The 25,933-nt window shown below is 40.8% G+C and overlaps 1 protein-coding gene across 1 annotated transcript in view; it reads left to right on the top strand.

The window, feature by feature from the left end:
• The window catches only part of nlrc5 (NLR family, CARD domain containing 5), a 149,408-nt gene that overhangs the window by 59,682 nt on the left and 63,793 nt on the right, over positions 1 to 25,933 (top strand). The window contains exons 16-31 of the mRNA XM_072547504.1: positions 1,108 to 1,170; positions 2,615 to 2,701; positions 3,354 to 3,437; positions 5,056 to 5,139; positions 6,806 to 6,895; positions 8,565 to 8,612; positions 9,973 to 10,053; positions 10,248 to 10,331; positions 11,782 to 11,865; positions 12,582 to 12,671; positions 15,625 to 15,669; positions 17,391 to 17,441; positions 18,441 to 18,524; positions 18,881 to 18,964; positions 19,984 to 20,073; positions 22,524 to 22,586. Of these exons, the coding sequence (XP_072403605.1) occupies positions 1,108 to 1,170; positions 2,615 to 2,701; positions 3,354 to 3,437; positions 5,056 to 5,139; positions 6,806 to 6,895; positions 8,565 to 8,612; positions 9,973 to 10,053; positions 10,248 to 10,331; positions 11,782 to 11,865; positions 12,582 to 12,671; positions 15,625 to 15,669; positions 17,391 to 17,441; positions 18,441 to 18,524; positions 18,881 to 18,964; positions 19,984 to 20,073; positions 22,524 to 22,586 (1,212 nt within the window). The remainder of the gene's footprint in view (positions 1 to 1,107; positions 1,171 to 2,614; positions 2,702 to 3,353; positions 3,438 to 5,055; positions 5,140 to 6,805; positions 6,896 to 8,564; positions 8,613 to 9,972; positions 10,054 to 10,247; positions 10,332 to 11,781; positions 11,866 to 12,581; positions 12,672 to 15,624; positions 15,670 to 17,390; positions 17,442 to 18,440; positions 18,525 to 18,880; positions 18,965 to 19,983; positions 20,074 to 22,523; positions 22,587 to 25,933) is intronic.

The following is a 25,933-nucleotide window of genomic DNA, read 5'->3' as shown; positions in this document are numbered from 1 at the left end:
TTCATTCTTAGAGATTGATTGCTGTGAGTTATCAACAATTCCATTACCATTGCATGGTACGACCAAGAGGGTACAAAGTGAACTTGATTAGCCTTGTATTTAAGTTGTCCAATGTGAGAAACAGAACTCACTCAAATCAGCCTAAGACAAAGCCTTGGAAACAAGAACAATTTATTACAGTCTTGCAAGTACCGGACGCTTCTGCAATCAAGCAGAAATGCACGCCAAAACAGAACCTGTTAGCTTTCTTACTCAGTTTACAAGTTGCGGAATCACGCCTCCCTTTTTCCATCCTATCATAAGCCGATTACCTCACTTGTTAGTTATTTTCTTATCTGGCCATCCTGCTGTCCTTGTCTGCATTCTTTGTTCCTTGTTTGTTACAGCTTGTTCTTTTATCCAGTTTCTCTTATCACACTATAAACTTTATTGTGAAATGCCCCAGCTGCTTCTTTTTGTGGTCAACTGCAACACTTTAAAGTTATTTCCTAGCTTAAAACTATTTTCTTTAAAGACCCTCTATATTCATTAAAGTCTTAGCCTTAAGTATGCTACATGCTGCATGCTACAAGAATTCTGCGACCATTTGTATAATGTTCCCCTTCCCTTCCCCCCACTACACCCCCTCCCCCACCTGCAAAAACAACATTTCTAATCTCCCACATCCAACAATTCCTATGTTCATGAATTAGCTAATGGAACTTTGTATTTTGTTTTTGGCCTGGGTGGCTGAATGTTATATAGTTTACTAGCCTGCTGGGCCATTGCTTATTGAATTTGTTGGTTGTTAAGAACACACAATTATTAACTCTATGGGATGACCTAATCTCAGTCATACAGCCAAGCACCAAACTTTGTTTTTCGCTATGATCAGACTCATGCTACTTCTCCAAATTATCTATCTGAACATTGCACTCTTTGACAAAACTGTAGTATTAAGATTAAATCTGTATGAAGGAGGAGCCATATGAGTAGGAGGTGCCACCACCGTAATTATTGATTTATTTTGACAAGGATATTGGTTTCATGGACCTTCATGATTGAAGGTGAACTACATGTATAGGAGCATTTAACTTCACTGTTGTATTTGTATTTTCCTTTCTACAGCCTGAAACATGACCAGACAGTGTTACTCAAATTTTCAGAACAAAACAAGGACACTGAAGTGAGGTGAGAAATTCTGTACAAAACAAAACTCATTTAAATCAATCTTCTTTAAACTCTTCTCCTGAATGTTAAAAGATAATGTTGCCCTGGTCCTAATAGGGCTGCATCCCCGTTTGGGAGAGATGACTTGTGGTGGTTTAACCTGAGGGTCACCTTGCCTCAGGTGAGGGTCAAAGTTGAGAAGGAGAGTCCTTCATGGTAACCTCAGCTGGAGTGGGAATTGAGCCCATGCTGTTGGCGTCAGTGTGCATCACAAACCAGCTGTTCAGCCAACTAACCCCTTTCTCAGAACAGGGTATTCCAGAATCCCAACCGCTGAACATTTGCTTTCAGGTCACTGATATTTGGCAGTGGAAATTTGAATTTTCTGAGAATTATACTGCCATTTTAGGATCTGTTTTCTGTCAGCTTCTGCTGATTGATGGAAACAAACTTCTTCCTGTTTGACAGGATTGCATTGGTATTTCCTGATATTTGGCATTCAAATTCACTGATTTGGTCTAATTTTCCATGAAAGCCACAGACTAATAACTTTAATGATTCATTGTTAAGTTACCTTTCCAAATAACTTACTGTTTTGTGATGACTAATTGTTTTAGTTTGATGGTTCAGTTTTGTTTCATTTCATTTTGTCTCATTATAGTTCAATTCAACAAATTAAGCATGCTCTAAATTGTTAATTGCACTAGAACTCACAAAATCTTATGTTTGAATTCAAGTTGTTTAAGGTTACATTTGAACAATCAATGGACAGTTTGATGCTTGCATTATAACAATTTTCTGACAAAACAGTGATCAATTCATTGGGTGAAGATTTGGAAGCTGGCAAGTTTCCTGATTTGGAAAATAAATTCACTGGGAATTTCCTTAGGCTTGTGGTGGCGGGAAGGGGGTGCAGTGGTGGGAGGTGAAGGGTGTGATATGCAGTCTTTGAACCCAAAATCCTGGCTATACATGTGAAGTGGTGAGGGGCTGGTATAATTCCAACATTTAAAAGGCATCTGGATGGGTACACGAATAGGAAGGGTTTAGAGAGATATGGGCCAAATGCTGGCAAATGATCTAGATTGATTTAGGATGTCTAGTTGGCATGGACGATTTGGACCAAAGGGACTGTTTCCATACTGTATGACTCTTGAATGCTATTTACACTATTGACAATGACCAATCTGGCAGAATTCTGTTGGAAACTCTCAGGCGTTGTGCTTTCCCAGTTAGTGAGTGGAATGGTTTCAGCCTTTCTTTCCATCCCAAGTAGGAAAAACTAATCTATAAAAGTCCAAGTGCAGTGAAACGATCAGGTCTAATATCAAATCCCAACATTACTTTGTCGCTTTTGAGTTGGGATTTATTGCTATTCATAATAGCCATTCTATGCTAAGTCCTTTCAAATATAAAAAAGGGCTAATGTTATAATGACTGGACAGTCCATTTGTGTTTTTTACAGAGATGAACTGAATCCCCAGCCGATGGTGTTTAAATTGAGTGGCACTGGAGATTCAAAGATCATGCCTGCGCCACTGAAGAAACTAAGGTAATTCACTTGAAGATATCAATGAATGCCTCAGTAAAAAAGGAGCATAGATAAGTGTCCAACAAAGCTTTCTTCTATTGTCAGGATTCCCCACAGCACTTCACATTACAGTTTTAATGCAGGCAACACAATAAATGTTCTACATTCTGCTCCACTTCACTGCATTCAAAAGGCAGTACTTAAAACCATAAAAGCATTAAAGGGATATGAAAAACCTTCATAATTTGTCATATGTAGCACACCATATAGTGTTCATACAACATAACAAATCAAACACATCTTTCAGGTCATAGATTCCCAATTCTTTTCTTAGTAGATGTGATGCCTGCAACTAAAATTAATTTGAGGAGTCTTCAATAAGTAAAATTTGGATTCCCCAAAGAAAGCTTGAGGCCAGGCATTCCAACAAGTGAGACAATGTCAAATCGAGAATGGAGTGGTAGCTTTCCCCTCACAAATCCAAACAGTTGTGCGTCATTGTGCTGTTGTATCGTATCACCACTCACTCTTTGCATGTCTGAGCGTCAGAAAGTATCCCTAGGTAACAGACCCTTGCACTGAGTTGCTCAGATCTGCAAACCATTGAGTGATCATTGTCCTTCCTGTGCTGATCCATTTAAATAATCTTATCTTGAACTCTTCTTTTTTTCAGTCTGACCAACTGTTGCTTTCAACTGAAGCATTTGAAAGAATTGGGCTGTTCATTAGAGAACTGCAATGATCTAGCAGAGCTGGAGTGAGTGATGGCAAAAGATTTTTATTCACCATTTTAATAAGATTGCTCTTGTTCCCTTCTGTTAGTTGTCCTTGCAGCTTCATGTGTCGAAATAATGTTATCAATCCTTATGCAATATTGCTCCTTCAAGTTGCAATAAATGCTTTTACATCACAACAGCTCAACTACATTTGATCACAAAGATAAAAGTTGTACTTTATTTTAAGTTGCTAGTGTGATAACCCATGCCAGCAGATCCCATTGCCCTGTATATGCCTTGTTCTTAATGCTTCCACATGCTGCAGAAGGTTCTCAACATAGACATTAATCCATCCTGCAGGGACATGATGTTAGACATCGTTCTGGCACAGTTACATTTGCGCTTCACACAGACTGAAATAAACAGATTTATTATGAAACCATTAACATTTATGTCACTTTTGCCACACCAGTCATAGTTATAGAGTCATAGTGACGTACAGCACGGAAACAACCCTTTGGTCCAATTTATCCATGCCAACTAGATATCTTAAATTAATCTAGTCCCATTTGCCAGCACTTGGTCTATAATCCCTCTAAAACCCTTCTGATTCATATACTCAGCCAGATGCCTTTTAATCTGTGAGATGGGGAGCCTCAAGTAAAAATACAGCTAAACTGTGAAAGAATTTCTATTTGGAGAATGAGGAAGAGGCCCTCCACATAATCAAATCATTTTCTTTGTGAGGCCACTTTCTTGGGCACCATACAGGGGCCTTAGGCCACCTGACAGCTGTCCGCTCTGCAGCTTACTCTTGCTTGTTTGGGGCAATTATGTGATATCCGAAAATTAAAATCATCTTGGCATGACCCTTAGGCTAATAAGAGTGTTTGCTTAATGACCTTGTCCACTTATCTTCCCTATAAACAATTCCTGCCCTGGGTTGGAATCATCTGTGTGGAGCTCGCCATTGTAAGAATTTTCATCTGCCCAGTCTCCATTTTGTGGCTGACACTTGGCGAAGACTTGGCTTCATGCCCATGGGGTGGTGGTTTGCTCAAGATGAGGCACATTCCCGAACCTGTGTGAAGTGGCAGTCAGAGTTTGTATATCACAGGTGTGGGCTAGCACAGATTCAATAGCCTGATTCTCCATGCTGGTTTCTACTCTTGAAATGACAGTGAACATCAGCCTCCATTACCTGAGGTACTCACACTTGGGAGAAGAAATTACAGGTAGATGTGAAAGTTTTTTTTCCCTGGGTGGGGATGGGAAATTCCAAACTGTTTTTAAGGTGAGAGGAGAAAGTTTTAAAAGGGATATGAGAGGCAAATTTTTTACACAGTGTGGTTTATGTGTAGAATGAACTTGCAGAGGGAGTGGTAGATGCAGGTACAGTTACAACATTTAAAAGACATTTGGATCAGTACATGAATAGGAAAGGTTTGGAGGAATATGGGTCAAACGCAGGCAAGTGGGGCTAGTTTAGTTGGGAACATGGTTGGTGTGGAAAGATTGGACTGAAGGGTCTGTTTCCATTCTGTATGATTCTGACAGTGTAAGCTGGGGAGTGAGATTCACTGGACTGGTTGAGAGGCCTCTGTAGTGTACTTCACTAAACTTCTACATTCTCTGCTCACTACTAATTTCTGTTTGCAGCTTATCAAATAATGCACTTGGAGATGGAGGAATTGAAATGTTTGTCAAGCTCTTACCAAAGCTGCAGGTTTCAAGACTAATCAAGTAAGGTCATGTGAAAATCTAATTGATGTCCATGTGAGAGAAAACAAACTGCAACTTCCATTCAGTGGCAATTTTATTTAGACTTCCAGTGATATGTTTTATAGAATACATGGATTCAGCTGCAGTCAAAATCTAAGCATAGCATGAGTTGGGATATATAAGTACTTCTGGCACAAATATAAAGGCTAGATTTCACTATGTTTTACTAATGAAACATAGTAAAACACTATGTGTGTTTCTGAAAGTTGCATTTTATGTTGCTTTATCCATGTATTTGAGAACATTTGCTTCCATGTCCCAGGAACAGGAAATAGCCTGGATCTAGTAATGGGTGTTTGCTTTACAGTGTACAGTTTGTGGGTTTACAAAGTTACAAATCACACAACACCAGGTTGTACTCCAACAGGTTTTTTTTTGTGTTGACACTCCTGTTTATGTTTTCCTTTTTCTTTTTTTTCTTTTCTTTTTTTTTATTAACCCCCCCCCCCCCCCCCCCCCCCCCGCCACACTACCGCCTAACCACGGTAGTGCTTATTTTTTTCCCCAGCACCCATGGTGTGTGTGTGCAGGTGCGAGACACAGTGAAAGACACAAGGTGCACGAATCTTTATTCAATTTCCACCACCAGGAAGACAGGAAAACACCCGAGTGGCCAGTGACAAGCAGTGCCCTAAATCTCCCAACAGGTTTATTTGGAAGCCCTAGCTTTCAGAGCGCTGCTCCTTCATCAGGTAATAGTGGAGAACCACAACACCTGATGAAGGATTAGCGCTATAAAAGCTAGGGCTTCCAAACAAACCTGTTGGACTATAACCTGGTGTTGTGTGACTTGTAACTTTGTACACCCCAGTCCAACACTGGCATGTCCAAATCTGTTTATGGGTTGCCATTGATGAGGGTTGTGAAATAAATTCCCATTAGCAGTGGTCCATAAAATATAACTTTTATCTTCATATTGTCTTCTAACATAATCACAAAGGGTTTATCTCCCTTCACACTGACTACAAATTGAACTAACGTGAAAGCACCACCTTAGAGCTGGAATACGCTGGTTTGCAGCCTAAATGTTTCAATGTTCTTCTGAATGGACACAATCCTGGATATGTTTGTATTGCAGCTACAACCATTATATCGGAAAGAGTTGAAAATACAAGAATGACATCACTGTAACAGACCAGCTTGGTGGAAAGCAAAATCTCTGTCGTACCTCTTTCCATGTCAGCTGAATGGCTGCAAAGACCTTCATCCTAGATAATAGGCGATTATTAATTAGCAAACAAACCTCTGATACACTTCCTTAACCTGCATCACTAGGTCTATCAAGGGGAAATTGATGACCAATGGAGGCCTATATTGGCACCAGAGAGAGGTTGCAAAATAAATGGGATTACAAACAATTGTTTATAGCAAGGTTTGTGATTAGAGAAGAGGGAAGAGAAGATCAAACAGTAAATTTATCTCTCAGCCTTTATCCTTTCAGTATAAGTTCCAAGATTTTGGCCTCCTTGGGATGAATTGACTTTCAGTTTTAAAACAACTGGATTAAAATGTGTGTGAAGGGATTTATACTTAATACCATTGATGGTTTAAACTAGTTGGTAACTATAGCAAGTACATCTACAACATGAACCCCGAGGTCCAAAGTAATTTTCAATGTTCTCTGCAGCATCAGCAATAATTTCATCTCATTGGCTGGAGTTCTGTGCTTGGCTGGGTGTCTGAACCGTGTCAGAAACATAATGGAGGTGGAAGTGAGGTGAGTGGTGCACGTTTTTTAAAAGGCTGGCATTTGATTTCAATTCACTCAGAAAACAAATCTGTATTTTCCAACTTCAGCGTCTGTGTAGGTTGTGTAGGACAACTCCATTGTCTGGTGATGAAGCTACAATTGTTAAGCAGCAGTAAGATGTTCTCAAAGAGGAACTTCAAAAACATGTTAACTTAAACACGTAAAGGAACAAAAAGAACACTGATGGAACGAAGGCTACTTGTCCCATGGACCATGTGCAATCATCTCACCCAGATAAAGACTGCCTTCCTGCTGAGGGTTACAGAGGAATCTCGATTATCCGGCATTCGATTATCCGAATTTCGGATTATCCAGACAAGATCGCAGGGTTCTGATGCTTGGGTAAACTGTTATCCGGCATTCAATTATCCGACAAAATACTCCCTGCCCATGTTGTTCAGATAATCGAGGTGCCTGTGTATTCCAAGATGCAAGAAGCTGGTGTCCCTGTTGTTTTCCCTGAGTCTTTGCTCTTTACTTGACCACCTAATTACCTTCCTAACCAGCACACATCAAAGTGCCCTCCAGTGCTAAGGTAAAAAAAAGTCATCGCCAGATTTGAAATACAAATTAGAATCTTCTTTCACATATGGAATCCCTGTTCCCCTTATATTAAAAAAAAGTCTACAGCCACAACAGGTTTTAATCAATGTACATTATAAAGAGAATAACCGAGAGGATCAATACATTTCTAGTTAGTGACTTAGATTAGACATTTCTAGGGGAAGCCTGAGAGGAAGGGAGGACGGCAATTGTGAATTGGCAGGTGCCCCTCCTGATTGGTTGCTGTACTACTGGTGGAATATTGTTGGAAACCCTGGGTAAACAAGATTTCCATTTATCATCCATCAGCTGATTGGGGAAAATCCCAGTGAATATTCCCAGTATCTCAGTCAAAGGCTATTTCATTTTGTAAATGGCCTTTCCTTTTCAGGTAGCTTGATAGGTTGTAAATAACAATTGTTTAGTATACAGAACACTCACTTTGTTTTGTCATCAGAATGAATGAAGTTTACCATCACAGCTACACTGTATCGAAATGGTTCAGAAGATAATTTTCATCTCATGGAATGAGTGGGAATAGAGCCTCCAGTATTTACATAATTTACAATATTTACTAATGTTACTTCAGAGAGTTAGTAAAAGGTTCTGGTTATAGCAATGTTGGGCAGGTTTATGCCTCTGAACAGCTGTGGTCAAGTCCCCACTACCAAAGTGGTTTGAAATGCACAGGTCAGCAAAACCATTTCAATAAAATCCCTTGCCTGCTTAAAACTAAGTCAGGTTATGTCCTTATCCAAATTGTGACGACCCTACCATTTTAAAACCCAGATTGCTGAAGACTGCAATCTGCTCTCACAATCACGTGTTTATTTATTTAATTTTGTTTTTGGTTATCGCTTATAACTCTGGAGAAGTTTTATAAGGGATAACTTATAATGGTGACGACAGTGTGTACATTGTAGATACTTGCAATATGCTGTTGGTTAGGGAGTTGACCCGGTGACATCTGGGAAATTTATCCGAGCGAGGGTGATGGTAATTTTGTAGGAGGAAAGATTTAGATTAATACACTGTTTAACAGTATTAGTTTGATGTTAAATGGACTTCATCTATCTTTTTATTCCTATTTTAGTCTGGGGAAGAGTGGAAAAGGATTAATTAAGTTCCATGGGAAATGCAGGTAATTTGACTCTTCTTTGGATTATCAGCATTTTAAAGAAGTATTTAAGTTTACTGCCAAATATCTCAAAGAACTTCCCAACGTGACCTACTTTGCACTGAAGTGCAGCAACATTTGGTGGAGCAGCCATTTTGTGTTCTAAAAGATTGGACAAACATTTTTTTATAATTAGCATTAGGGCCAGTTTTGTTGCAGAGTAAATGAGAACAATGAGAATCTCAGATTTGTGGGGAGTTTATTAAATGAGTACTAGCAGGCAGGGTGTCCTGCAGACACCCTGTTATTGGTATAACTTTAATGGGAAAAGGAGCTGGTAAGTCGGCTTCCCACTGGATTAACCTGACCTCTGTCTTCAGACACACCAGGGGAAGAGATAAGTCCAGGCGTGTTGATCTGAATGCCAGTTGACTTGTTTACACTCAGTTTTCCCAGGTTCATAGTATTATTCAATTCAAAAACATTGAAGAAGTAAAAGGCACTGTGTCCCTTAGGTCACCTTCAAACAATATATGCCTTTTCTGTTTTAGACTGAATTATGTTTCCTTGCAATTTGTTTTCTCCAATATGATCATGTTGAGTTCTGTTAAGTCTCAGTTCGTTACCTGGTGCTCAAAATTTATCCTTCTCATTTTTCCTGCTTGCTATTCATAGAGTCATAGAGATGTACAGCACAGAAACAGATCTTTTGGTCCAACCATGCCGACCAGATATCCCAACCTATTCTGTTCCCATTTGCTAGCACTTAGCCTATATCCCTCTAAACCCTTCCTATTCATATAACTATCCAGATGCCTTTTAAATGTTGTAATTGTACCAGCCTCTACCACTTCCTCTGGCAGCTCATTCCATGCATGCACCACCCTCTCCTGTCCTTCTCCCTTTTAAAAGTGCTGTTATTTTGACATCTTTTCTCAAAAGTTGCAAAACAATGCAACAGCATATAAAACAGTCATTGCTAATCCTGGAATTTGAGGAAATCATCTCCAACACTTAAAATACCTCAAAAAAGGAGCAGCTCTTACAGCCATGATTTTTTTCTGTCCTCCATCTTGAGTTACCCAGAATCCTCAATGAGAGAGTTTGCACTGTTTTGATATCCATTTTTATAATAAAGTTAGAGAGACACTAACAAAGTCAGATTTAGATTTACAAGGATGATACCTAAGAAGTCATACTTATCACATTCAAAAATTTTCAGGACCTTTTACATAAATTCGTGCAGTATGCAGAATTCTGATTTCCCATTCAGATTAATGACAATCTATGACAAAAAGGTACAAAATGAATGTTTATCTGCATGAAACTACAGCGAGTGATGGTCAGATGATTTATTTTGTTGCACTTTCTCCAAACTTCAAAGGGTAAACGAATTCCAAGAATCAGCATTGTCATTTGAAACACAATATGGAAAACAGGATATATCTGTGCCCAAAAAAATTAGGTATGAATATTTCATCGCAAAAATATAATGTAATTGCCGAAACGTTTTGAAATATAAAAGAGTGTTGGAAACACTAATTTTATTCCAGCATATAAGGAATTCTAATCAGTTATTTCAGAAATTTAGAGTCTTTTATGTGCGGCTTTGCTTTTTAATGATTTATTTCCACTTATATTTGGCCCTTTGCGTTATAGACTTGAAGATTGTGAAACGGATGTTGCAACTATGGGAAACCTCTGTTTGATACTTGAACAGTGTTCTGGACTTACAGAGCTTGAGTAAGTACAAGATATTGATGAAAAACAGGCAAGAGAAACACCATTGGATATAGACACCAAAGGTCAAACACTTCTTTTCAGTCAACCCAGTAATGGCAGTCAGCACTTGACCTTTGGTTGATGGTTGGAGTGCTATATTTGGGAAAAGGGGATGTGTAATCTGTTGAATATTGCCAGTTTCATATGACTTCTATCAGAAAATAAATTGAAAAATTCATGCCAAAAATACTCAGCAGAGAAACACAATTTTTAAAACTTCCTTTGGAAGAAAATGCTGACAGGAACAACAGGCAGTTGGGCCTGATGAAGGGCTTTTGCCCGAAACGTCGATTTCGAAGCTCCTTGGATGCTGCCTGAACTGCTGTGCTCTTCCAGCACCACTAATCCAGAAAGTTGGGCGAGGTAGCCAGGAGTTGAACTTTTTATTTCACCCCTCTTCCCAGTCTGCCAAAATGGGGAGAAGCTACCAATGCACATTCTACAATATCACTTGATAATTACACTGAAGTCACACTCATCATGAGCCTCATCCAAAACCCCATAAGCTGCTTTCCACAAACTGGTGACTGTGAGTGCACAAAGCAAGAAACACAGAACTGACACTCCAGGAAGCACGTGTTTCTTTTTGTTTAAAACCGGATAAGCAAATTATCATCGGACTTGTAGTTGGCAAAAAGATGTACGGTACGTTTTGTACAAATGAGCAAATTCACGAAAGTCAAGTAGGTGCACAAATAGTGGGACTTTACTGCAGATTTGTGATCCTGATCCTAGAGTGAAATCTCTTCCAGTAATTTCAGGAGAACGGCGTGTGTGCTGTGCTGTATTCGACAATTTGAAATATTCAGGCTGTTACTTGGAGAGTGTGGCCATTTTATAAACTTACCATGCAATCGTTTTCATGAAGAGCACAGTTGGTGTTCCCAACTGTGCCGTCAAAACATTAAAAATGTGCTGATTGAGGAATTACTGCAGATAGTAAATATTCACTCAGAGTCTCATGCCAGCTGAGCATAAGGCTATACTATTCACAGTATGCCTTTGGTAATATGTAGGCTGACATCTAATGTACTTGTAAGACTGGTGGGTGTAGTGTTACAGGAGCCTGAAGTGAGATGCGTACATTTTGAAAGCGCAATAATTGAGCGAGATGAGAAGCTAACTCACCATATTCTTGGAGTCAATGGCCTGGAATTTTAGTGGAAATTCTCTATATCTACCCATAAGCTTTAGCAGAAGATTAGCAAAAATATCAATGGAGACACAGAGTAGACAAGTAGAAGTGAGTCTTGGCACTGTGCATGTAGGTGTTCTGCAGGCGTTAATTTGTCCCAGGTAAATTCATGTGCCACAATGTATTCAGATGTGTAAATACTTTTAAGACTTAATTGCAAATTACCTCAAGAGGTTACTGTTTATCTGACTTGACCTATATTCTATCCTCTTGCAGCTTGTCAAATAATGCACTGAGTGACGACGTCATCACAGAACTACTGAATCATCTGCCAAACCTTCGTGACTTGAAGATTTTGACGTAATCCATTCAATGTTCTTTATCATTGCCACGTTATGTTTAGTCTCCAAGAACACTGCCTAAGATTTAAAAACTCTCACAACTGATGTTGGTTAAATGTCCTAAAATAACAGGGAGGGTGGCATTGAGGAGAAGCCCAATTACAAATGGAATTAGTTGTTGACCGTCCACTGAGAACTTGCACTGTTCCTAAATAAGCTGTGCTGGGATTTTTGTGGATTGAATCTGCATCTTACTGGCATTAGAGTGGCTTGTTAGTAGCTCATCTGGCTTAAGAGCCAACCTGTTGGAGTGAAAGAACTCAGCCAGGCAGGCCAACCTGTGCTGGTGTCTGTCCCTCGGTGCTGATCAATGGGGAGGTAGTAAGCATTGTGCTGCCTCCATGTAACATGTGAAAAGAGGAAGAAACCTTGATCTGAACATTCAGAATATGTATTAATGGGGAATTGAAATATTTGCTCTGATGCAACTCATTTTGTCTCAGTTGCTTGTAATTTATTTGCCTGTTGTGATATCAGTTGAATACTACAACATGCCAGCACTTTAAAAAATATCCTTGCGTGCAAGTTACCTTCCTAAGCTTTAAAAGCTCTGAGATTTTCTTAACCAGTTCATGGTAGCATACAGAAGGGTAGCCCACCTCTTTTCCTAAGCAAACTGCGTTCTGTTCATGCAGGAAAAACTCACTTGTTAATTTATCTTTCTGTACCTTGTAGCATTACAGATAACATTATTTCACCAGAGGCTATCCTTTTGCTGGCTAATTCTCTGAACATCTGTGAAAATGTGTTGAAAGTAGAAGTCAGGTAAGGGCAGAGAGATCCTGCATAGAAATAAAATACAATGATTGTACAATGAAAAGCAAACACAGTTCACTATGACACATTTGGTTGTAACAGTGAAACACAAGCTGTACAGGAGAGGCAATAGCCGAATGGTATTATTGCTAGACTACTGACTCAGGACATCTAGGTAATGTTCTGGGGATCCAGGTTCAAATCCCACTACTGCAGAGGGTGGAATTTGAATTCAGTAAAAATCTGGAATTAAGAGTTCAATGATGACCATTAATCAATTTCCAATTGTTGGCGAAGAGCCCATTGGGTTTACTAATCTCCTTTAGGGAAGGAAATCTGCCATCCTTATCTGGTTTGGCCTACATGTGATTCCAGACCCACAACAAAGTAGTTGACTCTCAACGGTTAGGGATTGGCAACAACCTCATCCCATGAATGAGTTTTTAAATAAACATGGCTTCCAGCTCTGTTGGCTTGAATAAGCCATCTTAGCTATCACCCTGATGGGAATTTCTGAAGACCATTAGATATCTACCTCCCAATGTCAAGTGGACAAGGAGTGAGGGAGAAAAGTCAGAGTTGAAGTAGGCCAATCAGAACCTTCCTCCTGTTCCACCATGTGATCAGACCATGGCTAGTCTGTATGTTATCATCGAATTACCACCTTGAGTCAAAAATCCTTAGCAGCCATACAGAACATAAGTCTCTGAATCTCAGTTTTAAAGTTATCAGTTGGCGTCCCCTCAAGAGTCTTTTTGGGATACTTCCAGAGTCTAGATTAGAGTGGTGCTGGAAAAGCACAGCAGTTCAGGCAGCATCCAAGGAGCAGGAAAATCGACGTTTCGGGCAAAAGCCCTTCATCAGGAATACAGGCAGAGAGCCTGAAGGGTGGAGAGATAAGTGAGAGGAGGGTGGGGTGGGGAGAAAGTAGCATAGAGTACAATAGATGAATGGGGGAGGGGATGAAAGTGATAGGTAGGGGGGAGGGTAGAGTGGATAGGTGGAAAAGAAGATAGGCAGGTAGGACAAGTCATGGGGACAGTGCTGAGCTGGAAGTTTGGAAATGGGGTGAGATGGGGGAAGGGGAAATGAGGAAACTGTTGAAGTCCACATTGATGCCCTGGGATTGAAGTGTTCTGAGGTGGAAGATGAGGCGTTCTTCCTCCAGGCATCTGGTGGTGAGGGAGCGGTGGTGAAGGAGGCCCAGGACCTCCATGTCCTCGGCAGAGTGGGAGGGGGAGTTGAAATGTTGGGCCACCGGGCAGTATGGTTGATACTTCCAGAGTCCAGTGAAATGTTTACATTTTTTCCAGTAACTGCTTCACATCAACCACAAACAGAAAGACTTGGAGTTGCAATGCAGTTCTCAGCTATTCCTTTATTTTTATGCCCATTTTTACTGGAGATTCCAGACAGAGAAATAGGAATTGAGTCATAGAGCTACTGCTCCAGTTTTAAGGACTCTTCTGGAATTTTCTGCGGCAGTGACAATGGCGACAGTTGAGACAGCTGAATCGAGGGATGGTGAATGTAAACCATTGTTCTATATTTCATTCCAAAACATCAGGAGATTCTCTTCCATTCTGGAGTCCTGAGGATAAGTGAGAACAAGGATGGGTGGAGGGTGTTGAAGCTTGGGAGGAGTTGGGGGGATGTGGGAGGGGTAGGGGAGCTGTAAAAAGACAGCCATCTTGCTTCACACAAGTTAATTATAGAAGTGATTAATTGCACAAGGAAATTAACAATGGGTAAAAAGTATTCTTCAAACATTTATTGTCAGTAGCACTGCTGTGAATATTTCAGTCTGTCTACCTCAAGGAAATTAGTTGAGGTCAGAAAAGGGTCACAAAACTCTCAAGAAAACTTGGGCCTGATCCAAATAGTTTTCCACATATTTACATTGTAGTCTTTCCTAAAATTCTATACTATATTACTCATTCCATATATGCATGTTTTACAAATTTATACATGTACATGATTTACTCCAAAACTGGGAACTGGTTAAAAATATCAAATAGCATAATTTAGACCAGGCCCACTGAACTGAAATGATTATTGATTTTGTAAATTAGACACAGAATCGTTTGATTGAATCCACAGCATGGAGCTAGGCTAATGGAGTCCTTTCTGATTGATTTATTTGCTATTATTTGAAGTACCGTTATAATCTAGGCAAGTAGGGTCACAAGTACATGCCCTGTAAAATCCCACAAGAAACGCTTAACTAAATGAGAAGTTGTGCTGTTTTTTAGTATTGAGGTTAAGGGAGCTTTACTTTTCATGGTAAAGGCCTTTAACTTTTGCCTGAGTGATCGCAATAAGCTGCATCTCCATTTTTAGGCTCTGATTCGAAAGATTGTTTTTACAGTGATGGTGGTCTCTTTGATGATTGTAACCTCTTGTGCCCCCCCACCCACCCGCATTCTTCAGTATCTCTTCCACATTCATGACAGTCAGTCAAAAGATCTTTCTTTCTAATAGCGTCAATCTCAGTCAGATACAATGGAAAGAAGGTCAAATGAATAATCTTATTTAGGTCTTGAACGAATATGAAGAAAGCAGTAATTTTAGTCTGTATGTATGACAGTTAGGAATATTCCTGTGATGAAATAAAAAAATGTTAATGAGCCTGATTTCTCACTGTTTTCAGTCACTGCAGTGAATGCAAGCCTGCTCTGCTCTCATAGCCTCATAAAGAGAATTATTACCAGCAGTGTCCCACTGTACCTCCAGCAGTAGACTGACAGAAGCACTGGAGAAACAGATCAGACTAGGAGAGATCAGTTTCATGTCCTGTGGACTTTCAGAGCCAGCAAACTTGTTCTGAAAGATGTGTGCCCTTCTTAATAATCCAGCCCCAACCCCCCTCTTCCCTGACCGAGCCCTACAATAGTGACGAAGCACTATCCAAATGTACAAGTGAGGAACAAAATCACAACATCTCGGCTGTTTTCTGTTACAGAGCAAGTGGGAGAGCCTCAATAAGACTTGAGAAGAATGTTTGCAGGTAATATATTTTCAATACATCATTGATTCTCTTTCACGAATATATATACAGACATGAACACGCACACACAGTCTATATATCATTCTCTTCCTTCAACATGCCTTTATTGGTCCAGAGTATAGAGTATAAGGGTTTGTATGCAGTATTGCAGCTGTACGGGACATTGGTTAGGTCACATTTGGAATATTGCATGCAATTCTGGTCTCCATCCTATAGGAAGGATGGTATGAAAATTGAAAGGGTTCTGAAAAGATTTACACACATGTTGCCAGGGTTGGAGGGTTTAAGCTATAGTGAGAGGCTGAATAATATGGGGCTATTTTCCCTGGAGCACTCGTGGCTGAGGGTGACGTTATAGAGGTTTATAAGATCATGAGGGATATTGTTAGGATAAATAGACAAGGTCTTTTCCCTGGGGTGGAGGAATCCAAAACTAGAGGGCATAGGTTTAAAGTAAGAGGGCAAAGCTTTAAAAGGGATCTAAGGGGCACCTTTTTCATGCAAAGGGTGGTGCTTGTGCAGAATGAGCTGCCAGAGGAGGTGATGGAGGCTGGTACAAGAACAACATTTAAGAGGCATCTGGATGGGTATATGAACAGGAAGGGTTTAAAGGGTTCTGGGCCAAATGCTAGCAAATGGAACTAGATTAGTTTAGGATATCTGATCTTCGTGGACGAGTTGGACTGACGGGTCTGCTGCATGCTGTACATCTCTATGAATCTAAGTTACTTCTTAAAGTTTATCGCTTTGGCCCAGGGCAGGTACAACCATGGGGTGAACAAATAGAGCAGCAAAATGTAAGGGGTGGTAAAACGATGAGTGAACTTTGACTGGCATGGACGAGTTGGACCGAAGGGTCTGTTTCCGTGCTGTGCATCACCATATTATGCGCAGTTTACAAATCTATATATGTACATGATTTACTCCAAAACTGGGAACTGGTAAGTAATATCAAAGAGTGTAATTTAGTCTAGACCACTGCACCAAAATGATTCTTGATTTTTGTAAATTACACATAAAATCCTCTAGTTTAATATCTCTTTCTGTGGTTTGAAGTTACACTTTATTTTAGAATGCACCTGTAAAGCACCTTGGGATACTCCACCAATTGAAGGTGCTATATAAATTTACACCATTCCATGTCTTCACTTCCCACTGTGTACTTTTCTGTGTTATCTAAAGTTTACTGAAATCTTTCGTAATACTTGCTCTGTGTTAATCAATCATAGTTAGCAGCAGTACTGTCATACTTGTGTTGAAAAGCCCTGTCCACTTTACCTCCTCCACTTTGCAGTCTTTTTCCACTGCAGTCAAGTGTAAACCTATTAATATTGTATTATGGACCAATTAAAATTATGGACAACTCAGTATAAAAGATTTTTGCTAGCTGTTTGCCCACTTCAGCTGATACTTAAAATATGAGTCAAAAAGTGTGGTGCTGGAAAAGCACAGCTGGTCAGGCAGAATCTGAAGATGCTATGGAATCCAAAGATTCTCCTGACTGGCTGTGCTTTTCCAGCACCACACTTTTTGACTCTGTTCTCCAGCATCCGCAGCCCCCACTTTCTCCTGATACTTAAAATATGTTTGCAATAGAGAAGTTGCTGTCCAGCACCTCGTACCCTCAGTGTTTTGTTGTATGAAATCTCACTGTGGCAGTGTTTAGTAACAACCCTATTTGTGTGAGTTGCTTGTTAATGTTCTCCCTTTTCTTTTTGCAGTCTTGAAGGAAATGGGAAGAAACCAGATCCCCTTCCCTCACAGATTCTCAGGTAATCATAGAATCCCTACAGTGTGCCCATGTTGAGTCCATGCCAACCCCCTAAAGAGCATCTCACCCAGATCCATTCCCCCTACCTTATAATCCTGTATTTCCCATGGCTGCAGATCCCAGGACATGACAAGACAATTTACTATAGGCAATCCACCTAACCTGCACATCTTTGGACTGTGGGAAGAAACTGGAGCACCCAGAGGAACCCATGCAGACTCATCCAAGTGTGCAATTGCATGATGGGAAAACTGGCCAACTCCTGGTTGTAACATACACTTTGACTGTCCTTTGTACGAGCCCAGAGCCACTTGACACAACCCAAGTTATGACTATAACAAAGGTCAAAGCATTGTTGACATCAGCAGGACTTGAAGTAGGCTGAGTCCACATAAATTCTTTAACATAGGTAGACCTCGGCAGAGCTTGATTAGGCTGGCTCCATATAAATTCTGGGACACTGACAAAGCCCAAATAAAGACATTCCACAAAATCCTTTGAACCCCTAACAAGGACGAGATTATAAGATGACTTATGTGGCACCAGGTTTTGGGAGGTCAATATGACAAACCTCTGAAGTAATAAAACAGATCATTAATACAATGTACGGATCTAATGGATGACTAGCCTCTCGTGATAGTTATTAAAAGCTATTGATAAGTTTTAAGTATAAAGATTCCAGCTTTTCTCTCTGTAAGCATGAACTTGTAAGAGACTCAGAGCTGTGATCAACTCTCTTTTCCAAGTTCAGCCACTCTGCATGCAGTTTCCTTTTAAAAAAGACCGATTGTTTTGTCAGAACAAGTTTCATTGAATTTTGTTGAGTGTAGCTCTCAGTTTTGTAACTGTTTCTACACATAGGTGGAATTGAACCCAGCTCCCTGGTGCTGAGAGGCAGTAATGTTAGCCACAGTGCCACCCTACATCCTTCACCTTGTTCTGTTGTGTGCTGCTTTAATTTGCAATGCAGAAAAATGAACATTATCCCTTGTTTTCTAAGTCTGAAGGAGTGTAACCTGGACAAAAGGAGTGTAGAAAGTCTATTCAAGATTCTCAAACACAGCAAAGACCTGACTGAGCTGGAGTAAGTACATTGTTGAGCGGAACTGTGTCTGAGTATGTGAACATTGTGGCTGGAGTTGTTTAGTTACCTGGGTTAGCACTTATTTACATGCCTTGTGTCACGGGAAGTGCGTGTCTTTTATCTGGTTTACAAGATAAAAGTTGTTTGCAGCACCTGAAGGTTGCATTTGCAGTTTAACTGGTGCAGAATACACTTTTAGTTTGGTGCTTGATGATGAACAGGCAAAATGTAATTGAGAATGTAAAAGTTCACAATCTCCCCCAGAAATCAACCTTCAAGGAAGCTTTTTTAAAATGGCCTAACAAAATGATTTATGTAGCTCTCCCATAAAATTCTGTTTATCAATCATGTTTTAGCCTGTCCTGCAATTTACTTGGAGATGAAGGAGTGCAGTATTTGCGGGATTCCTTACCAAAGCTGCAAGTTTTAAAAGTAATCGAGTGAGTATTTGCTTTTATTAATCAATGAATCTTAAAGATAAAGTTTATTTTCACAAAGGATCCTTTCATCATATTATAAAAGCAAAACATTAACTCTGCTTTGTCTGCACAGACCTGCTGAGTTTCTCCAGCAATTTCTGTTTTTTTTTCTTTAAATCATTTTCCTTTCCCACCATCAAGCTGAATTGCAATTGCATGATTAAGAGTGATTCTTACAATTACATTACTGTATTGAAATGTAATCGAACAATGGTCACTTCACTTTTTGCTTGATACAATATATAAGGAGACTTAGGGGTCAAGAAGCCTATAAAGTCTATAAAGAATGATTGTTATAACTGAAATTTAACTGTGCTTTGAACCATCTTCCCTTGACCTTTTCTAATTGATTCTCTGAAATAAGCAGCCACTGCTGACTCAGAAGTCTTATTACCCAAGCATTGCATTATAACCACACTCTATTGTTGAAGTCAAATTATAACATTTCAAATCTACTTGCTGCCCATACCATGATAGTAATGTGATGAATTGAATCTCCACTCTAGATGTTATGGTCTGACACTGTTGCCCACTATAGATGCCGATAGCTGTAGAACAAGCCCCAGGTGCCAGGCTTAGTGCCAGGTAGATCCAGCCCTCTTTAGGTTTTTACTCAATAGAAATGGGAGTAGGATGGGCCATCTGTGATGTAATTTTACACTCGAGAGCAAAGTGAAAATATATTCCAGTGCTTCCATCCAGATCATTCCATTAGAAATATTGGGAATAGTCAAATAAATGGTTCAGCTACTTACAAATGTTGTGACTACCAATAATGAATACAGCAAATCATTGCTTCAAGAACTACAAGCAATATACTGAAAGGGAGGGTCTGCCTGTATTCTTGCAGTTTGTATTAAACAAAAGAAATTAGGTTAGCTGCATGGTCTATCAGATTTTCTTCCTTATTGTCTATTGCCGACAAAGTGAATCAGCACAATTTTGCTAAAACCTGTGTTTTATGTCTGATCTGGCTGCAGTGTTAGCAACAACAGAATCTCCCCAGCTGGTGTTCTGTACCTGGTGGAATCTCTGTATACCTGCAGCAATGTGACAGAGGTTGAAGTGAGGTACGCACTCAGTACTCATCTTTTTAATTCAGAAACGGTTTGCTCTTTCTATCTTCATATTTGGTTATAATGTGGCCTCTGGGAGATCAGAAGTCATGATCTAAGCATCTCTGCACCAGCTGCTCTTTTAGCCTGTTATTTTCGTGTGTTTATAAATATATATATATATATATATAGAAAAGTGCAAATATATAAATTGGTAGAAATATGGCAGGTGGATTTCAATGTGAGTAAATATCAACTAAAGTACATAGGAGCAGGAAAGGACAAACTTTGTATCTTGCAGCAAAGAGACACATTTTATTTTTATTCAGTGGAAATCTGGTATTGGGCTAAAATTAACTTCCTGTTCAAGTGGCATCATATTTTGCTCAGAGATACCGAACAGGAACAGGGTCAAGTCAGAGAGTCATAGAAATATACAGCATGGAAACACACCCTTCGGTCCAACTCATCCATGCCGACCAGATATCCTAACCTAATCTAGTCCCATTTGCCAGCACTTGGCCCATATACCTCTAAATCCTTCCTATTCATATTCCCATCCAGATGCCTTTTAAGGGTTGTAACTGTACCAGCCTCTACCACTTCCTCTGGCTGCTCATACCATATACACATACCACCTTCTGTCTGAAAAAAGTTGCCCCTTAAGTCTCTTCTATGTCTTTCCCCTCTCACCCTAAACCTATGCCCTCTAGTTCTGGGCTCCCTACCCCACGGAAAAGACCTTGTCTATTTTTCCTATCCATGTCCTTCATGATTGTATAAACCTCTATGAGGTCACCCCTCAGCCTCCAATGCTCCAGGGAAAACAGCCCCAGCCCGTTCAGCCTCTCCCTATAGCTCAAATCCTTTAACCCTGGCAAAATCCTTGTAAATCTTTTCTGGACCCTTTCAGGTTTCACAACATCCTTCAATAGGAAGGAGACCAGAATTGCACGCAATATTCCAACAGTGAACTAATCAATGTCCTGTACACCACAACATGGCCTTCCAACTCCTATACTCAATGCTCTGACCAATAAAGGAAAGCATACCAAATGCCTTCTTCACTATCCTACCTACCTGTGACTCTACTTTCAAGGAACTATGAATCTGCACTCCAAGATCTCTTTGTTCAGCAACATTCCCCAGGACCTTACCATTAAGTGTATAGGTCCTGCTCTCATTTGCTTTTCCAAAATCCAGCACCTTGCCTTTTTCTAAATTAAACTCCATCTGCCACTCCTCAGCCCATTGTCCCATCTGATCAAGATCTTGTTGTACTCTGAGGTAACCTTCTTCACTGTTCACTACACCTCAAATCTGCAAACTTACTAACTATATCTCTTATGCTCACATCCAAATCATTTATATAAATAACGAAAAGCAATGGACCCAACGCCGATCCTTGTGGCACTCCACTGGTCACAGGCCTCCAGTCTGAAAATAAACTTTCCACCAACACCCTCTGTCTTCTACCTTCGAGTCAGTTCTGTATCCAAATGGCTAGTTCTCCCTGTGTTCCATGAGATCTAATCTTTTTAACCAATCTCCCATGGAACCTTGTTGAACGCCTTACTGAAGTCTGTGTAGATCACGTCCATCACTCTTCCCTCATTAATCCTCTTTGTTACTTCTTCAAAAAACTCAATCAAGTTCGCGAGACATGATTTCTCATGCACAGATCCATGCTGACTATCCCTAATCATTCCTTGCCTTTCCAAATATATGTAAATCGTGTCTCTCAGGATACCCTCCAACTTGCCCACCACAGATGTCCGGTTCACCGATCTATAGCTTCCTGGCTTTTCCTTACTATCTTTCTTAAATAGTGGCATCACGTTAGCCAACCTCCAAGTGATTATTTTAAAGGCTAAGAAAGAATACACATTGGGTATGATATAAATACATAGTATGAAGCAAAGTACATTCTATACCAGGATGAGTCTGCAGGCTGTGGGTCCACAAGTAAAAAAAATTATAATGACTTGTTCAGATAAATTGATTGTCTTCAAGAGCCCATGTGGGACTTTTAATTGGACAGGAGCCTGCCTCTGTGCCAATCAAGAAGGTGCCCCTGGTAGATGCCCAATTAGTGAGTAAACATAAAACCGCAACACCAATATGTAAAGTCACATGGTGGCACTGCAACATGGCAGTGGATTAACCATTCATTGAGTCCAGGATTTAGCGAGATGAGGTATATTGATAATGAAGAATTTCATAAAGGAAATCCATTAGAGATCCATGCAACTGCAGCAGTTCACTGAGTTAGAACTTGGTGCAATTAAATGGGTGGGCCATCACTTTGAATATCAGGTACTCAATGTGGATCCAGTTCACATGGGATTTAGGCTCTATCTAAAGATCTGTTTGAGATCAGCTCTTACAGTAAATTCTTTATCCAGTTTTGTGGGTGGGACGTTTTAACACAGATGTTTGTTTGATGGTTTTATTTATTTGCATAGTTTGGCTTCACCTGGAAGATCCCTAATAAAGTTTGCGAGGAGATGTGAAAAGAAAGTGTGCAGGTGAGTGAGTTCTTTGGTTATGTATGAGTGCGATTATTGTGCCATCAGTATAGTTCAAAGTGGTTAGGTCCCCAAACAGCAGTGATGCCCCAGTTTTTGTTTTGGGATTGAGAGTGCAGATGTGGGAGAAATTGTAGTTATGCAAACGTCACCTTTATAGATGACTGCTGACATTATTTTTGCAAGGTTTGTAGCTCAGGTTGAGGTTTAGGGTGTAGGTTTGCTCGCTGAACTGTAGGTTTGATATCCAGACGTTTCATTACCTGGCTAGGTAACATCATCAGTGGCGACCTCCAAGTGAAGCGAAGCTGTTGTATCCTGCTTTCTATTTATATGTTTGTCCTGGATGAGGTTCCTGGGGTTTGTGTTGATGTCATTTCCTGTTTGTTTTCTGAGGGGTTGATAGATGGTATCTAGATCTATGTGTTTGTTTATGGCGTTGTGGTTGGAGTGCCAGACCTCTAGGAATTCTCTGGCATGTCTTTGCTTAGCCTGTCCCAATAGATGGGACAACACATCTAACCTGGGACAGGCTAAGAAAGACATACCAGAGAATTCCTAGAGGCTTGGCACTCCAACCACAATGCCCTAAACAAACACATAGATCTAGATACCAACCCCTCAGAAAACAAACAGGAAATGACATCACCACAAACCCCTGGAACCCCATCCAGGACAAACATATAAATAGAAAGCAGGAGACAACAGCTTTGCTTCACTTGGAGGTCGCCACAATGACGTTACCTAGCCAGGTAATGAAACGTTTGGATACCAAACCTACAGCTCAGCGAGCAAACCTACACCCTGCTGACACTATCCTTTCTCAATCAGGGGATGGTGGGCTGGATTGGCAGTCAGGTTAGATGACCTTGGAGGAGCCGAGGTAGCTGTCTGGTTCCTGAAGAGGGTAGGACGGAAAGCTTGCTCAGGGATTCTGACGCATGTGCAAAGTTTAAAATGAGTATTAGATTAGATTACTTACAGTGTGGAAACAGGCCCTTCGGCCCAACAAGTCCACACCGCCCCGCCGAAGCGTAACCCACCCATACCCCTACATCTACATCTACCCCTTACCTAACACTACGGGCAATTTAGCATGGCCAATTCACCTGACCTGCACATCTTTGGACTGTGGGAGGAAACCGGAGCACCCGGAGGAAACCCGTGCAGACACGGGGAGAATGTGCAAACTCCACACAGTCAGTCGCCTGAGGCGGGAATTGAACCCGGGTCTCTGGCGCTGTGAGGCAGCAGTGCTAACCACTGTGCCACCATGCCGTGTATTGAACAAAGAACATTCCTCCTACTGTCATTGCCTCACTCTCCATGTCCCAACCATAATAACAGAGCCCATGCACTCATGTCCATGTCCCCTCCAATCTCCTGTACCATCCTAATCCCATTTAACCATCTTCCATGGACCGTCATTTTCTCTGTGCCAACCTATGTCCACTTTTGTGCTCCCATTTCCACTTGTGCCACCCTATGCCCATCTCCCATGAGTCCTTCAGTTTCTTAAATTATTTGGAGAAGGGGCAGGCGCTAACTACGTGAACAGTCTTTCGCATTTTAGTGATTTCTCAAGCATATGTCCAGAAAGGGTGTTTGCATTTTAATACGTTTGCCAAGCCATGGAAATGATCTCAGGAGGTTTTGTAGCTCAGGTATGTGTTGCTCGTAAAGGCACCTGACTTCTTTGATTTAAGATAAAGTATCACTTCAAATTTGTTCTTTATAAATCCAAATTGTGTGAGGGTGACACCTTGTAAACTTGTTGGTTAAAGAAGACAGAAATAAAAGTAGAGTGCTACTTTTCTTCACCATTGTGAGCACTTCATTTCCTTGCTGATGGATGCTTATTACACAAATATAAACACTTGATGTAAATTTACTTGTATTGGGTGAGTATATTAAAATGTTTCTCACAAATGTCGGCGCATAGATCTGAACTCTGAGATTCCTCTCAACGTCAGTGGACTAGACAGGTTTGGTAAAAACAATAACTACAGATGCTGGAAACCAGAATCTGGCTTAGAGTGGTGCTGGAAAAGCACAGCAGTTCAGGCAGCATCCGAGGAGCAGTAAAATTGACGTTTCGGGCAAAAGCCCTTCATCAGGAATACAGGCAGAGAGCCTGAAGGGTGGAGAGATAAGTGAGAGGAAGGTGGGGGTGGGGAGAAAGTAGCATAGAGTACAATAGGTGAGTAGGGGAGGGGATGAAGGTGATAGGTCAGGGGGAGGGTGGAGTGGATAGGTGGAGCTCCTCCCTCACCTCCATCCAAGGCCCTAAAGGAGTCTTCCACATTCATCAAAGTTTTACGTGCACATCCACCAATATCATTTATTGTATCCGTTGCTCCCTACGTGGTCTCCTGTACATTGGGGAGACTGGGTGCCTCCTAGCAGAGCGCTTTAGGGAACATCTCTGGGACACCCGCACCAATCAACCACACCGCCCCGTGGCTCAACATTTCAACTCCCCCTCCCACTGTGCCGAGGACATGGAGGTCCTGGGCCTCCTTCACCACCGCTCCCTCACCACCAGACGCCTGGAGGAAGAACGCCTCATCTTCTGCCTCGGAACACTTCAACCCCAGGGCATCAATGTGGACTTCAACAGTTTCCTCATTTCCCCTTCCCCCACCTCACCCCAGTTCCAAACTTCCAGCTCAGCACTGTCTCCATGACTTGTCCTACCTGCCTATCTTCTTTTCCACCTATCCACTCTACCCTCCACCCCCTGACCTTCGTCCCCCCCCCACTCACCCATTGTACTCTATGTTACTTTCTCCCCACCCCTACCCTCCTCTCACTTATCTCTCCACCCTTCAGGCTCTCTGCCTGTATTCCTGATGAAGGGTATTTGCCCGAAACGTCGATTTTACTGCTCCTTGGATGCTGCCTGAACTGCTGTGCTTTTCCAGCACCAGTCTACTCCAAGACTAGACAGGTTTGTTTGGTTCTGTAGACTTGCCTCAAATGCTCGCTTCACATGTGGCAACATCTTCACAAAATGGTATCCAGAAACATATGCAGCTGTTTGCCAATTTGAAACTCTGTGGACAATCTCAGTGTTCAAATCAAAGCAGTAAAAATGTGAATTTGAGTGCAGTTTCATAACTAGCCATTAACTTTACCTGCGGGTTTGAAATGATTAACTTCCATTACTTTCCATCAAGTTTTGTTTATATTCAATTGAATCCTTATTTCTCTATTTCAGTGGGATTTTTGACCAGCTTTCGGTTCCTATTCTTGATGGTTATTCTTGCTGCCGAGTTTCCTTTGTAACTTGATGCTTGCTTTTTAATTAATATGCCTCAGCAATTGTTGTGATTCAGTGCTTGGTT

The sequence above is a fragment of the Chiloscyllium punctatum genome, chromosome 26 (assembly GCF_047496795.1).
Source record: "Chiloscyllium punctatum isolate Juve2018m chromosome 26, sChiPun1.3, whole genome shotgun sequence".
Taxonomy (NCBI): domain Eukaryota; kingdom Metazoa; phylum Chordata; class Chondrichthyes; order Orectolobiformes; family Hemiscylliidae; genus Chiloscyllium; species Chiloscyllium punctatum.
The sequence above is the reverse complement of the archived record's forward strand: the minus strand, read 5'-3'. Positions and strand labels throughout refer to the sequence as shown.